We start from the raw sequence: 15,985 nt of genomic DNA, 5'->3' as shown, positions 1-15,985 counted from the left end.
TTTACACTGGTTTGACAGGTGATAACAACAGCTGATTTTTATTTCTTTTCTCCTGTGTGCTCTTCTACAGTTTCCAAATTCTCTACAGCGAACATCTACTTCTTTAAATTCAAAAGACGAATGAGATAGTGCTTAAAAAGAAAGTCCTCCCCATCTTTAAGGCTGAGATCCAGATCAAATGTTGCCTCCTACAGGAAGACTTCCTGGATCCCCAGCAAGGAATGGTGGCTCCCCTTGTAGTTCCATTCCCTTAAGAGCATGTTGGGCTCTAGGCCATGGTCACCAGGGGAGGCACGCCTCCGTCTTCCCAGTACTGGGGCAGAAATAAATTTGCACTGCTGTGCTCCACAGTTCTTGCCACAAGAGGGCTTTGGGAGAGGCTGAGGGTCCCCGTGAGGGGTGGGCTTGGCAGTGCTGAGCAAGGGCGATGCAGCTTATAGAAAGGCCCAGATGGACAGACGGACAGAGCCCAACCCAGAACGTCTATACTAAGCCTGAGTCAAGGTCAGGCAAAGGCCCGTGCAGTAGATAAAGGTTTACAGCAGACACCAGGCAGCTCTTGGAAACCACATCCCAAATACATCACTGGAATCGGGGCCCTGCCCAGGGCTGAGTGGGAGGCTGGAGAGGGAGGGCTGGGGAGACTGACGGAGGCCCCTGGACTCAGAGGTAGAGGAGCTTCTGCTATGCCCCAGGAGGGGGCTCTCCTCCTCCAGGGATCTGGCTCAAAGCTCTGCCCCAACCCCATGCGCCCTGAGTACCCCTGTCAGGCTAAAATGACAGGCCAGCAGAGCGCCCTCATGGCAATCCCCAGAGACAGAGTGGCTGTGGCACAGGGCCCAGCGTGCTGCCAGGCCTCACAGGTCCAGGCCCTGACCTTGGGGCCCGTGGGTTCCCATCCGCAGCCATGAGGGCTGGGCTCAGTGGCAGTGAGTTCAGACCGGCCTGCAGCCTCCAGTTTGGACGACAGGGGTTCGGCCCCACTCCCGAGCCCCTTGTGAGCTGGACCAGGGCACCAAGTAGTCCGCAGGCCAATTCAGAAGGCCCAGCCTGGGCGTCTGGCTGCCGAGAGCAGCAGCCCCCCCACCCCGAGGTGCTTGGGCCTTCTTCTCGAGTCTCTGGCTGACCCTCAAGTGTCGGGCCTGGCTGCAGGGGTGGCAGGCGGGGGTGAGGAGAGGCCGCACCTCTGTTTCCTCACGCAGCTCCTGGCGGGTGGCTGGCGGCCTAGATGCGGCTGGATGAGGTGCTGCCCGAGCTGATGGGGAGCCTGGCACTGTCCGAGCTGTTCTTCAGAGGGGAGGGCCCGCCGCGGGCCTGCAGACGCATGGACCAGTACCAGAGGAAGATGAAGAAGCCTATGGGCAGTGAGGGGGCACAGGGTTCAGGGGGGGGGGGGGAGCGGCCCTGCCCCTTCCCCTCCTCCCTACACAGGCTACCAGCACCCCTGTGGTTTGGGGGTACCCCACCATGCACCAGACACTGTGCCATTGCTTAGGCCCCATCTCATTAGATTCTCTCGAGGTTCTCATGAGGTCAGGCCTATTCATTACTATTCTGTTTCACAAACGAGGAAACTGAGGCCCAGGGAGGTAAGGGGCTTTGGCTGGGCCAGGAGTTAAACCCTGGTGCTCAGGCTCCAGAACACCTGTTTAGGCACCTCTGGGCCAGTGCAGAGGGGTGTGTGTGTCTGTGTGTGTCTGTCTGTCCTTGGGTGGTGGGAGTGCATAGAGGGCTGCAGATCGAGGGACCCTGTTGGCGTCAAGCCCCGATCCTCATGATCCAGCCCCTCTGCCCCTCTCCTCTCTGCCCCTCCAACTACCCTTCAGCCTCACTCCCCCTCACTGTTCTTCCAACACACAGCCTAGTGCTAGCCTCAGGACCTTTGCTCTTGTTCCTCCCTTTGCCTGGCATACTCTTTCCTTCGACCAGACCTCCTCAGCCTGGGCCGCACACACACACCCCTGGGCATCTGTTACAATGCAGATCTGATTTGGCAAGTCTGGGGCGGCCAGAGTCTACACTTCTAGCAAGCTCCCCATGATGCTGATGCCAATGGGCCCGGGAACACACATGGCATCATGAGGCCCTTGATCTCTCCCCGGCTGGACCCTTCTGTTATCTTCAAATGTCTCCCACAGAGGCCTCCCTGGCCACCCTTCACAAAGTGTTCCCCAGCCTAGCCCAGATTGTTCATCACATCGCCACTATGCCAGCCCTCCTCTCCGAGATCCCCTCAGATGGCTGCATGCTTGCTTGTCACGCCTGGTCTTTCCCACTGGAGAGGAGTTCCATGGAAGGAAGGCCCTCACCCAACCAGTTCACAAATGTAGCCCCAAGGCTTACCACAGGGCCTGCACATAGTAGGTACTCAATAAAGACTTGTCAACTATGGCCCGGGTGCCCCCATTTTACAGATGGGAAGACCGGGGCGCAGAGAAGCAAAGCCTGCAGTTTGGGTCCATATCTTCCCTGCCCCGTGCTCCACGTGTGGGCACCCTGCCCAGGCTGGGGGGTGGGGTCTTCCCCACGCCTACCTTGGAAGGAGGTGATGATGCTGAAGAAGTAGAGGACGACAAGCTGGAAGGTGCCAGAAGCAAAGGAGAAGAAGATCAAGGCCCAGGGCAGACCGAGGACCAGGCTGAGCCCCAGCAGCGTCAGCACGTGGGGCCACTTCTGGGCGTGCGGGCGCAGCCGCAGGATCTGCACCCCCATGGTGCCCAGCATGGCCGTGTTGAACAGAAACACCAGGCTGAAGAGGCCCAGGTTGGTGACGTGGCTGACCAGGGAGTCCCGGATCCAGCACCTGGGGGCAAAGACGTGAGGGCTGAGTGCGCGACGGGGCGGGCGTGGCACTTCCTGGGCCACGGATATGCGCCTCGGTGACACTAAGCGCCAGAGAGCCGCCTTAACCACTACTGACTCAAGGGGGGACGTTACTCTCTCTTCAGTTCTCCTGCCTTCATCTGCTCCGACCCATATTCCCACTCGCACAAAGAAACCCAGGCGCTGGGCCAGGTCGCCGGCGAGAGTTGGGCAAATCCAGGCCTGTGCTCACCCTCCCTGACCACCCAGCCACAGCCAGGCCGACCCCTCCAGCCGCCCTGGTGTCCAGGAGCCTCCCGGTCAGCGTGGCCTTGGCCCAGGCCACTCTCTGGCCTCTGCACCCCGAGGCCCATGTTCCTGCCCCCACTGCACTCAGCCACTCACATGGAAGGGTAGATGACACTGTCTGGAGTCTTCTGCACAGCCAGGATGATGGGGCCGTAGTTGTTCACGTCCACTAGAGCCACCAACATCACCAGGAAGACGGGGAGGCCTGCGGGCCACAAAGCGTGGAGTTCTGTCTCCCACCCTGTGAGGCATGGCCCTCCCCTGCCCTCTGGCAAGACCTTCTCCAGGCTTATTCCTGAGTGCACTCGGCTCCGTCTGGGGAGGGTCCTCTATGATCAGACCCTCCCCCTCCTCGCTCCAGTTTGGGTTCCCCATAGAGAGCCCCATCTCCCCTGACCTTTCACCTTCCCCCTCACCATCCCGGGGGCCCCGTGGGAGAAAGGGCCTGCACTTCCCTGACGAGGGGCAGGACGTCACGAGGGGAGATGGGAGGCACAGACTGGGAGGGTAGGGGACAGCTGAAGGGGGGACTTCCAGAGTCTGCACTGGGCCTTGACCTCGTCCCTGGGCTGGAGCTTGAGAGCTCTCCAGAAGGGGTCACCACCACCAAACCCCTGGGGCTTGACACAGAGCCAACTCTGAAGGAATTTTATGTAAATCAGTGGAGTGAACCAAGAAAGGGACAGATGAGAAACGCGGGAAGAGCAGCACGTTGGGTGAGGGACATGTGAAGCTTGGCAGGCTGGTGCAACATCCAGAAGGACTTACGGTGTGCCCTCTGGGCCGCCAGGTCTGACTGAGAGGTCTGGGCCAGGGGTAAATTGGGTGGTCTTGGCCAAGAACGAATGCCAGAGCTACGGGGAATCTGTTACCTGAAGCTTAGGAGGATCCACAGGCAGAGTCACTGCCAGCCTGGGTGAATTAGGTGAGTGGAGGACTGGATGACAGCCCACTCCTCCCCCAGCTGGGTGCTTTTGAGCAGTGCACAACCTGCACATCTGTCTGCAAACCCCGCTTTTAAAAGAGTGAGCAATGTGGAGAATGTGTGTTTCTTGGGGCAGTGCTCACCACTGCATCTTTCTAAAGGGGACTTAACCCAGCCAAGGTCAAGAACACCTGAGGATGGGTGGGTAAAGGAAACAGTGAGGGGACAGTCGGAGAGGTAAGCAGAGAAGTGGAACCAGGTGCCCGCCTTTTGCCAAGTGGAAGAGGCGGGTCTGGGGGACCCACCAGTGCCCTCTCCCCACATACCCCAGCCCACGATGCTCAGCTTAAGCAGGTAGCCAGGGACATAGGTGCCAAAGACCTCGACCACCAGTCGGTAGAGGTTGTAGCCCTCGAGGCCCATCCAGGAGAGGCAGGCGAGCAGGGAGAAGTGCAGGAAGATGGCGCTGGCACGGCAGCCAGCCTCGGAGCCTGCCAGGGCCACCGGCTCGCTCAGCAGGAAGCTCACATCCAGCAGGAAGACGGCCAGCAGCAGGTTCATGTGCACTTTGATGGTGTAATCCCGAGGCTTCCTCCTGCGCAGGGGAGGGGGTGGGGTCACTTGGCGGTCAGCATGGGAAGGTCGGGGGCAGGACTCCACCTCCAGGCAGCCTTCTCAGGGTACACACCACACACACACCTATCCTATCCCTATGGCTGCAGCCAGGTCGTTCCCCACTTGTCCCTGTGCGCCTACTGTGCGCCCAGCACTCACAGGCTTGGAGACGTGGGCACGTTTAACAACAGATTTAGCCACAGACAGAGCAAGCAAGACACATCCAGCCGCTACAGTCAACCGGATGCTCCCAAAGTCGGAGGGGAAAGACTGGATTTGTTGCTGTTTTGGAGAATCTGTGCCACCTGTGTTCTGTGTCCGCTTGTCTGTCTGCAAAGCCGTGTGTCTGTGAGGCTGACTGGGGTGGGGGGGTGGTGTCTGTCTGTCTGCAGGTTTGCAAGTCTGTGCGCACATCCCAGCGCCCCTCCCACCCCAGGACACTACACGATCCAGGGCACCTCGGCATTTCCTCCCTGCCCCCCACGCCCCCACCTGTGCTCGGCTGGCCCCATCCACCACCTGTGCCCGAGGGCGTGACACCATAGCCACGCCCCCCCAGCTACCCCCTCGGGCTGCTCCCTTCCCCACCCGCAGTTCACTGTCTATGAGGTGGGAGGACGGCCCCTCACGGGGTAAAGCGTTGGGCACAGACAAAATGCTCAGTCGCTAAGGTTCCCTGTCCCCGTCCTTGGGCACTTGGGGATTAATGGGTAGGTGCTGGGCTCGGCCCCCACCCCCGGGCCTCCCCTGAGGCTGCCAGCTGTCCCTCATCAGCACGCCAGCCCGCCCACCGTGCTCACAGCTGCGGCTCGCACGACCAATCACTAGCGCCCGTGGCCCGCGGCTCCACCCCCCTCCCTGCACGTGTGAAGTTAGGGCATCGCCCCTGCAAGCCAACGGCCGGCCTTGAGAGCCCACGGACGTCAACTTAAGCCAAGCTCAGCCGTGGCCGTCCAGACCCGTCCACACAGCCAGAGTGAGGATGCGTGAAGGCGCTCCTCACGCCACCAAAGCCTTTCCTTGGGGCGCCTTCTTCCTCGAGGCACCCAAATGACACAAGTGGAGTGACAAAGCTTCCATGGGGGGGATGGGGTAGGCTTTGTCAAACTTGAATGCCGTGGGAGCCAGGCCTTAAATCAGACACCGCACAATAGGGCGGGGAAAGAACTCACGAGGCTATGCCTGTCCACAGGGGCCACTGCTCGCCTTCCGTAGGGGAGGCCTTGTGGACCTGGAGCCAGCCTCCTGGGTGTCCGCCTGCCTCTGCCACTTCCTTGCTGTGTGACCTCAGGCAAGGCCCTTGCCCTCTCTGGCCGCTCTTTCATAGGGCCCTTGTGAGGACTGAGCCGATTTCACGCACGTAAAGCACTTAGAACAGTGGGAAGAGCCAAGAACGTGTTAACCATTATAATTGTCACCATAGCATTATGTGCCCCCAGTGGTGACACAGCTGATTCTTCAAAGGCGGAAATCCAGATTTTTATGTCACCTCTCCCCGTGTTCAGTGTTGGCAGATAACAAAGTTTGTAAGTGTCATGTCAGCCAAACACCACAGATCTGAGGAGACGCAGCCCTCAGGGGTCAGCGGGCTGCACCTCCCAGGGCTCCTTCCTGCCACCACACACGCATTTTGGGGCGACTCAAGCCAATCTCTAGGGTGGGTATCCATAGTCGTGGAGTCCCGGCTTAGGGGCCCGGAATGAAGGTTCTCCCTACCCGCCTTTCCCTGCCCCCCGCCAGGCCCTACCTGGAGCAGAGGTAGGCGGCGATGGTGAGGACGCAGGCCAGAGCGGAGATGACACAGCCCACGTAGGAGACGAGGGTCAGGTAGTGCTTGTGTACCGCGTCTACCTCCACGGACGCCACCTGGGTCCACGAGACAGGCCGGGGCTGGCCTCAGTGTCCCCACCTTGACACTGAGGGTTCGCCCCAGGTGAAGGGCCAATCTGTGCTCCCCCAGGGGGGCCTCGGGCATCTATGAACCACCACCACCCCGAACTGAGCAAACGGTGGTCCCATGAGTGTATTCGTCGGAAGGGGAGGGGGGCTGCAGTTTTCACCGCATCCTCAAACGGGTCCCCCACCCACCACGGTCAAGAACCCTCCACTAAAGGACACCTGGGTGGCTCAGTCAGTTAAGCGTCTGCCTTCAGCTCAGGTCATGATCCCGGGGTCCTGGGATCAAGCCCCATATCGGGCTCCCTGTTCAGTGGAGAGTCTGCTTCTCTCTCTCCCTCTACCCCTCCCCCTGCTTGTGCTCTCTCTTGCTCTCTCAAATAAATAAATAAAATCTTTAAAAAAAAAAAAAAAAAAGAACCCTCCACTAGAGAATCCCTTTTCTGGGCTGGCACTAATTTTTTTCTATAATGTTTAACACCAGAGTGAGCTCCTGTGAGAGAGTGAGCGCCCCACACCAGGGAGGGCTGGAAGACCACTCCAATCCCTCAGGAGCTGGGTCCCAAGATTCTGGGAGAGTGAACCTCAGACACAAAGCTTCTGGGACCTTCCACAATGGGCCTCAGTACCCCCTCAAGGGCTCATTGGAAATGTACTCGTGCCTCCCCCACCAGCCTGTGGAATCACAATTCCAGGTTAGGGCCAGGAATCTGCATTTTTATCATGCACCCAAATTTGGGAATAAAGAGCAAAGGTTTTAGGGACCAGTTCTTTTATTTACTAACTGGGTGACCTTAGGTAAATCACTTAAGCTCTCTGAGACTCGGTTTCCTTATCTATAAAATAGGACAGCAGCAGGAGACCCCTCAGGGGTTGGCGTGAGGAACGAATGACATACATGTGAAAGGTGGCTGGCACGCAGCAAGAGCTCAACCCAGGGCACGGCTGTGGGGCAGGCAGAGGACCACTCACCATCAGCACTGCAAAGTAGGTCAGGTGGCTACAGAGGCAGGACGTCTGCGTCTCTCTCCTGATGGTCTCACACCCAGCGTCACTCCAGCTCCCCGGGCTGCTCACTGAGGAAGGGTTCCATGGGGCTCTGATCAAGCCCAGTCCCTCAGGACTCCACTGGACCCCCAAAATGCATAATCATGTCACTCTTCTGAACCTTCACTTCCCCTGGCAAGTATCTAGTCTGCCATCATTCCTTCTTCAAAACCCACTTTCTCCGGGAAGCCCTCCATGATTAACCCCACCTCCCCCACTCTCCAGGACCCCTTTTCTCCTCCAGATACCCACCCAGCTCAGAAACCCCTCCACACTCACGTGTCAGGTCTTCAACCCAGAATACACACTGGAGAGTCACGTTTTTCTGTAGGGACAAGAAAGGAGAGTGGACCCCATTACGGCCCACTCCTTTCTGGGCCAGGCAGAGGAAGTCAGTGTCAGGCCACCACCCCATGTGGACCTGACCAGCTGAGGTCCTCAGCCAGCTGGTCATTTTGTTAAAGACAAGTGACTCAGGAGGCAGGACAGAAAAGACAAGCAGGGACCCTTGTTCCTTGGCCGGTTTGCCTGTCTCACCGGCTGAGGCTGGTGCTGGAAGGTGAGCACCACAGGCTCCGAGAGGTTGGCCACTTTGGTGTTCTGCACGACGATACCCAAGACCTTCTCGCCCAAGACTTGGCTGGAATTCTTGTCCTAGATACATAGGATGGGGGAGGAGAGGAAGAGGGTGAGGGCTCAAGGCTGAGAAGGCCCAGACGTCCCCTAGTTTCTCTGGATTTGTGTCTCTCCCCCACACATTGCTCTGAGATGTTGAGTCTCCCTCTGGCAACAATTCTTGCACATGTAGTCATTTACACTGTAGCGAAAACAACATAATTTAGCATTCTCCGGGGGAGATTCACACGTCACAGTCCATTTTCTGACCTTACAAGGAAAGGCTCGGACTTCTGGACAAGGGGGCTTGGCTCTATGCCCGCTTTCCAGCTCCCCATCAGACAGAAGCTGCTTTCCCCGGGGCCCCCTACCTGGAATAAGGCTTGACTGCTGAAGTCCACCAGAAGGAGTCTCTTTTCGGCCTCCCCTCTCCGGCCTTTGGTTTTCTGGAAGAGCGTGCGGGGCAGCAGCACCGAGTACTCCTGGATCTCGCTCTGTTCCTCCTGCAGACCAGAATCCCTGTGGGGCTCAGCCAGAGGTGGGCTCCCAGGTCTCTACACACCCCCGCCCCCAACACCTTCCTGGATACTGCACGCCTTCTCCAGGAAGACCTCCTTTCATTGGCTCCAGCGCTGGCTGGGAGCCCTGTGGGTAGAGCCCAGGGCTTGGGGGGCAAACAGGCCTGGGAGATTGCTGTGCCATCTGGCTTCCCCAGGGGGTAGGGTGAGGGCAGTGTGGGTGGCTCCCGGCTGCTGGGCCCATGGAGGGGCAGTCTCAAGACAGAGGTGCATGCAGAGGCGCCTTGGGGTTGGTCTTCCATTCACATGGGGGTACCATAAGAGCCTCTGATGCCGGTCCCCTCCCCTGTCCCCACCACTGTGCCAGGAAGGGTCCTCTGCCATGGGGTAGCCGTTAACAGGGTATTCCTTGGGCCTGAGACCTTTCTTGTCAGCATACATCTGGCTCCCAGAGGCCTCTGGGAGGGGAGTGTTCACGCCTCCACATCTGTTTCCTGCCCCAGCCAGCCTGGCCCCTGACCCCTGACCTCGCGTCTGGAGTGGATGTGCAGGTCCTGGAGGCTGGCTGTGGGCTGCAGCTTCCACACCGTGGCGTTGACCAGATCCTCCTCGAAGGACAGCGTGTCCCCTGGGAACTTCACGGAGGTCAGCTTCGACTCCAGGCTCTGCAGCCTCCTGGCAGGGGGAGAAGGGGCGGGGAAGTTGATCCAGGCAGGCCAGGAGCTGGAGCAAGACGGGGACTCTCGGCAGAGACACAGGAAAAAGACAGGCCGAGACAGGGGAAGGAGGGTCAGGGGCAGCAGGGAGGGGGCAGGAGAGACAACAGCCCTAGGACTGTGCTGGTGTGGGAGAGAGAATGGCCTGTGGGTGATGGGGGGTGGGGGGGAGAGGAAGCTGGAACATAAGAGCAAACAGGAAAGGGGGGGCGATCCTGAGCACCACGTTCCAGGCCCAGCTCTGCCTGGACCGACCTACTCTGTGGCCATGGAGCAGCCCTACCCATCTCTGGGCCTCAGTCTACCAAGCTCTCAAATGGGTTGGTCAGTTCTTCTTTCTTGGCAGGGAAGAGGGCTTGGGTGGCTGTCTGGGGATGGTGATATTTGTTTTTACAAAGGCCAGGGGCTTGACTTGCAGGGTGGGATTTCAATTCCTCTCTAGGAGGAGGTGGAAAGATGAGAGGAACATTAGCCCCAGGAGAGGCCTCTATCCTGCCTCCTGCTCCAGCTTGCTCCCCTGCCCACGTCCGAGCCTGGGGGGGCCACACTTACTGGCTGGCAGGGGTGGATGAGGGCCTCCTCGAGTTCTTTCCGGGGTGCCTCAGAAGCTGGTTGAGCTGCTCGAGGTCCCTTTTCAGCTCGCACATGTCCACCGAGGCGTTGTGGGAGGCCTTCTGGGGAGGATCTGGAGCAGGGGACAGAGGTGCCTGAGGCTGCTGACCGAGGAGCTAGGTACCGGCCACACCCGTCCTGCTCCCATTGAACCCTCTGGTGACTGTGAAGGGCTCTCTCCAGTTTTACAGAAGCTGAAACTGAGCCGCTGAGACGTGGGGTGGACCCCGAAGGTCACTCAGAACCCGGCTAGATGGGGGCTCTGCCAACGGAACCTTCCAGCAGCTTTAGCCCCAGCAGGGCAAGCTGGGACACACCTGCCCAGGTGCCCTTCTGCCTACACACTGGAGCTGGGAGGGCCCAGCCGGGAGGGGCTGGGGGGAGGGGGGTTGTGTGACCCCTGGCTCCTGACACCCGGTCCCATCTTTCCACGCTCTCCGCTCCCACCCTGGGCAGGCCTCATCTTCCTTCACCTGGACCTTCCCTGCAGCCTCTGGATGGGACTTTGCCCCTCTGCCTGCACCCCTACCTTCCCTCAAACCTTCCTGAAGCACACCTGGGATCACACCCCTCCCTTCCTCAGACACCTTCAATGGCTCCCCACTGCCTGGGAACAAAGCCTAAGTCCCCTGCCCAGGCTCCAGGCCTTTGTCCAAGTTCCTTCTGCCCAGAAGTGGCTTTACCGTGGAAGGAGAAGGTAAAGCCGGCAGCACTGGGCAGACTGGTGTTCTGGGGGCTCCACCAGGAGCTGACAGAGGTGGCGAGCAGTGGGGGACCCTGAGCCAGGCTCTCCTTGTGGTGCCGGAAGCACAGGAGTCCAGAGGCTTGGTTACTCAGCAAGAAGTCGTTCTTGCCGTAGCGAAGATGCAGTAACCCTGCGTGGCGGTTCCAGTACAGGCAGAAGTGGTAGAGGCCCCGGGGGTCCGGGAAGAATTGGGAGGCCGGGGGGACTTCCTGGAAGGGAGCATGGATTGTGAGGGCTCCCTCCGAGTTCTTGATGGAGATATGCAGCTCTGACGTTTGCTTATAATGGAGGCTGCTCTTCTGTGTCTGGTTCCTCTGGCCACAGAAACGGAAGTCTTCACGGGGGCCCCCGCCATGGGTACCTGAGGAGGTGAAGACTACAGATGGGACTCTGGGGCAGGGAGCAGCCAGGGGCAGGAGAGGGGGTTAGGCCTTTGGCCCAGAATACTGGATCCCAGTGCCTGGGATCCACACACGTTCCAAGGGCCTATACCACAAAGGTCTACAAAAATGTGAATGTGCCCTACTCACAAATTACTAGCTTCAAATTATGAAAGGAACTAAAAATTAATAGTAATTTAAAAGGCAAAAAAAATTTTTAATAGCAATAAAGTACTTCAAGAGGCCATGCCTGCCATAGACTGTTGTGCAGGCTGTGTACTGCACAAGGATGCTCTGGCTGGAGAGCTGAGTGGGGCCAAAACCCAGTCCATGTTCCCCACCTCAAGCTGTGCACTGTGGGGCTGCATCTGCATAAAGAAGGGATGCCTTTTTCTGCAAGATACCATCCACTTGCTAAACTGTGTCCAAAGTCCCGTGCTGGCACAAAGGGGTTAGTGGATATGCTGGCAGCTGTCCTCGACATGGGGGATTGTAATGTAAGTCACAACAGTCCCAGGGCATCCCCAAGATAGCCTACCTTGAACCAGGAAGAGCAGACCTGGCAGGAACAGCGCCGTCTGCCGCAGCACTTGGGTGGCCATCTTCCTCCCTGAGGTCACCCTGAGAAGTCAGTACCTGAAAGAGGCCAGGAGTGTCAGCTGGGGTCAGATCTGCAAGGTGGTTGGGCCAGCCCTGCAGAGGGGGAGGCCGGTGTAGCTTGGGTGTGGGATGTGAGGTAGGGAAGCAAGTGTGGAAACAGCCCGCGGGTCTCCCCAGAGCTGCCAGGAGCTGAGCATCAAGGGACAGCAGCTGTCCAGAGCCTGGCTGAATTCAAGTCCTGGCTCCTCCTCTCACTTGCTGCATGACCCTGTGCAAGTCACAGAAAATGGGGCAAATAATAGTACTTCCCTCTAGACCAGCAGCGACGGGGGTTATCTTGGCTAGAATCTGGTGGGGAAGGCTCCACAGCACCACCTGGAACCACGCCCACTACCCTGCCCCTCCAGTCCTGGAGGAGATGCAGGAAAAAGGGGGCTCTTCAGGTTCTCCTCCAGGAACTTCACCATCATCATCCCCAAGACCCAGCTCAGAGGACCCCTCCTTCGGGAACCCTTCCCCAAGTCCCTCTCCAGTCAGTCCTGGCCTCCTTTGCTTCCCACCACTGGCCAGGACCTCCTCTGTCCCCCAGGCAATGCAGGATGGTGCATTCCCTCCTCAGCTAGTGAGGGAGCTCCTGGCCCGTCTGTGCGGACAGGGCTTAGTTGGGGGGGGGGGGGGGCGGTGTTGCTGGACAAAGGCCAGGCAGTTGGACGGGTTAGTGAAATGAATGATCAGCGCACCCGCAGCGACCCCTGCAGGAAAGGCGGAGAAGGGTGCTTCCCGTCATGACCACTAGGGGGAGCCGGTTCCCAGGGCTCCGGACGCCTGGAAAAAGGCAGAGGTGTGTTCCAATGCGACAGAGAGACACTGACAGTATGGGGGAAGTGGGGGGAGGTCCAGGTCCCCCCAGCCCCACCCCGGTATAGAGTGGGCATTTCTGACCCCCCATGGCCTCCATTAGCCGAACACCAGTCTGCCAGCCTGTGCTCTCCCGCACACCCCTGTACCTGTATTCACCATCACTGTAACCCTGTGAATGGGCCCTACCACTGGCCCCTTTCCCAGACAGGGAATCGGAAGCCCAAGGGGTTAAACGACCTGCCCAAGATTATTCCAGAGGCCAGGGCTTTCCCTGCCTGGTCAGGACTGTGGTGCCTGGCAAGGAACTACATGCCCGGCGCTGAGAGAGAGAAGCCAGGTGGCCTCCCCACAGCCAGCTGGCCCCTTGACTGAGCGAGGCATGAACACACACAGGCTTTTTCAGTTCATGGGGAACTGCGTGTGGCTGTGGCGACACATGCCGTCATCTGCCACAAGCCAGACGAAGGGAAGCCTGGAGACCTGGCTGTGCACCAGCAGTCTCAGTTTAGGGGAAGCCAAGGGGGCTTCCAGGAAGAGGTGCCTTTTGGACAGAATATTGGAGGGTAGCATTAAAGGGACAGGGGCCCCATGCAGGAGCTCACCGTCTCCTTCCTTGAACTAATCTGACCCCCTGAAGCTAGAGCCAGTCTCCTGTGTCCCACCATGCATAATGGAACCCCAATTTCGAAGGCCTTATCAGTCCAGTTATTAGTTAGCTGGGCTCATCCTCTTGCTTCTGTGGCATCACAGGAACCCTTAGAAGAAGCCTATGAAAGTGTTTTAGGGAATGGTCACTGTCACCCAGGTTGTGATTTTTATTTTTTTTTTAAGATTTATTTATTTATTTATTTATTAGAGAGAGACAGCCAGTGAGAGAGGGAACACAAGCAGGGGGAGTGGGAGAGGAAGAAGCAGCTCCTAGTGGAGGAGCCTGATGTGGGGCTCGATCCCGGAACGCCGGGATCACGCCCTGAGCCGAAGGCAGACGCTTAATGACTGCGCCACCCAGGCGCCCCTCAGGTTGTGATTTTTAAGGTTTCACTCTGTGTCCTCTCTGAGCATTTTATCCCCTTTTGTAACTGTGCCCTGCTGCCTCAGACCAATGGGAGGAAACCCGGCATCCGGAGACAGAGATGTGTTTCTCCTGGACCCCCTTCTTTCCTCTCCCTCCTACCAGTCCCTGCTGCTAGCTACCTCTGATCCCTGATCCAAATGTCACCTCCTCCAGGCAGCCCCCCTCTCTGCAACCACTGCACTATACTTGTGAACTCGTAACTGACAGATCACTTCATTCTCCATTTTATAGTATTTGGATTCAAGGCCCAGAGAGGGCCAATGGCTTCCTGACATCACACAGCAAGCAAGGATAGAGCTGGCCAAAAATCCATGTACCTCTGTGGCCCACTGACCTTCAAAGTGAGCTACCCCTGTTGGTAGACAAGGGCCCTGGGCGGGGCAGTCATTCACTTTGCATCAGCCCCCCTGGATTGAGCCCTGAGAGCAAAAAGGCTGAGACAAAGAAGTGACCTTCCAGGCACTGGAGGGGCACAAGCAAATTTGCACGAGGTACACGGAGGGGATTTAGACACAGACAAGGGACCAACTGCATGACTCTGACCCTTCCAGGCTCACCTTCACTCTACCCTGGCTACTCCAAGGTGTACCACATTGTCCCCATGGGCATTCTTGGAATCTGAGTGGGAGGGTCTGCCTGACTTCCTTTAACCCACTCTTAGGCAGTGGAGTGGACTCCGGAGCCGGAATGCCTGTGTTCAACTCCAGCTTCTCCTGCTCACTAGCTGCGTGTCCTTGGGCTAGTTCCTCACCCTCTCTGGGCCTCACGTTCCACATCTGTGCATGAATTGATACTTGTAAAGGACTAAGATCCCGGCCACGCATGAGGTTGGCGCCATAGGCGTCAGCTACATATCTCTGTGTACTTTCTGACTGGCTTATGCCTGCCCCTAAGTCAACCCCCAGGCCTGTCACAGGGCTCTACTCCCTCCCTCCTACCCTCCGGCCCCCTGCCTTGTGGCCCTGGCCAGCTCAGCCTCCAGAGCACCTTGACGGGAAATTCTTAGAGCATGAAACTTCCCTTCCGGGAGTGCAGTGGGAAGACTGGAACCCCACCCAGAAAACCTCCGTCCTTGCAGCCCTGACCTGAAGCTGCTCAGAACCCTCTGAGGGGTAGGAGAGCGGGACAGGGGACAAAGAGAAGATTCCAGCCCTTACCAGGAAGGGGGAGGGCACTGCCTGGCTTGTCCGCTTGGCACCTTCCCAGCCCCATTTCACACTTCAGAGAACCCTGCCCACTCTCATCGCACCCTCTTCCTTCCCTCCATCCCCTGCCTGGGGGCGGGGGGCAGGGGGGGGCTGTTCTGCCCCCTGTGCACGCACCTGCAGCCCCGTGCAGCCGACCCAGATGCAGTCAGCATCCATGACACAGGCCATGCTCTCCCTGCACCTCCAACAGGGCTGCAGAATGCCTTGGTCACCACCCCAGGAGCCCCCCATTTGACTCTGCCAAGGAGGGAGGGGTCCTGTGCTCTGGAGGCTGAACGCCAGACCAGACTACGTGGGTAGAACTTTGTCCCTGGTCTCTGAGCTGAGCGGGGACAGGGCTCGGCTGTCAAAGACTTAAAACCAACCATCGGCACGCAGGCAAGGCCTTTGTCAGATGTCTCAGGGCCCCGGGCCAGAGCCAGGGCCTCGCTGAGAGGGGTATCTAGCAGCAGCACCGTGAGGACCACAGCTGGAGTGTCATCAGCACTGTCACATGAAATCCCCAGAGCCACTCTGTGAGGTTGGTCCTACTGTTTTGCCACTTTACAGCCCAGGAAACTGAGGCTAGGGAAAGGTTACCTGATCCAAGATCACCCCGGGAGAGCCAAGACACAGAGCTGCGTCTGGCTCTTGAGAGCTCCTTGCAGAGCTGGTATTGCAGAGGTCCTAGAGACGCATGCGCCCCCACCCCCCCCCCCCACGCTTTGAGAGATCCCCTCAAGAAAAGGAGCTAAGAATGAGGGGGCAGCCAAGACCACCAGCTGTGCAGACAACTCCAGCCTGGGAGAGAGGGTCTGGGGGCCAAGTGCCCCAGGAGGGATCCCCTCCCACCTCCCCTTCAGGAGCAGCTGCCCTTGACTTCAGGCCTTCCGTAAACACACACAGGGAACAGAACGGTCCAGCCCAGCCTGACACAATGGGGGCCACCACCACAGGGTCCCCAGGGACACAGGCAGAGCAGAGGGTGGCCAGGTCTTGTCGAAGCCCACACTCCCGCACCCACCCCCAGGACTGGCTGGGCCCAGGACAAGCAACCCTGGCTCCCACTCATCCTCGTGATG

General features: G+C 58.5%; 1 protein-coding gene across 3 annotated transcripts in view; it reads right to left on the bottom strand.

Annotated features, from left to right (window-relative positions):
- Nucleotides 1-10: 10 nt before the first annotated feature.
- The window catches only part of ADGRG1 (adhesion G protein-coupled receptor G1), a 38,535-nt gene continuing 22,560 nt past the window's right edge, over nt 11-15,985 (bottom strand). For all 3 annotated transcript variants that reach the window (XM_057314263.1, XM_048223809.2, XM_048223808.2), the window contains 13 exons: nt 11,719-11,816; nt 10,739-11,161; nt 9,996-10,128; nt 9,255-9,402; nt 8,581-8,712; nt 8,132-8,248; nt 7,874-7,919; nt 7,520-7,623; nt 6,399-6,517; nt 4,363-4,631; nt 3,208-3,316; nt 2,535-2,803; nt 11-1,355 (listed from right to left, as the gene is read on the bottom strand). In XM_057314263.1, coding sequence (XP_057170246.1) covers nt 1,225-1,355; nt 2,535-2,803; nt 3,208-3,316; nt 4,363-4,631; nt 6,399-6,517; nt 7,520-7,623; nt 7,874-7,919; nt 8,132-8,248; nt 8,581-8,712; nt 9,255-9,402; nt 9,996-10,128; nt 10,739-11,161; nt 11,719-11,782 — 2,064 coding nt within the window. In that variant the 5' untranslated portion in view covers nt 11,783-11,816 and the 3' untranslated portion in view covers nt 11-1,224. The remainder of the gene's footprint in view (nt 1,356-2,534; nt 2,804-3,207; nt 3,317-4,362; nt 4,632-6,398; nt 6,518-7,519; nt 7,624-7,873; nt 7,920-8,131; nt 8,249-8,580; nt 8,713-9,254; nt 9,403-9,995; nt 10,129-10,738; nt 11,162-11,718; nt 11,817-15,985) is intronic.

The sequence above is a fragment of the Ursus arctos genome, unplaced genomic scaffold (assembly GCF_023065955.2).
Source record: "Ursus arctos isolate Adak ecotype North America unplaced genomic scaffold, UrsArc2.0 scaffold_19, whole genome shotgun sequence".
Taxonomy (NCBI): Eukaryota; Metazoa; Chordata; class Mammalia; order Carnivora; family Ursidae; genus Ursus; species Ursus arctos.
This window is presented reverse-complemented; position numbering and strand designations above follow the sequence as displayed.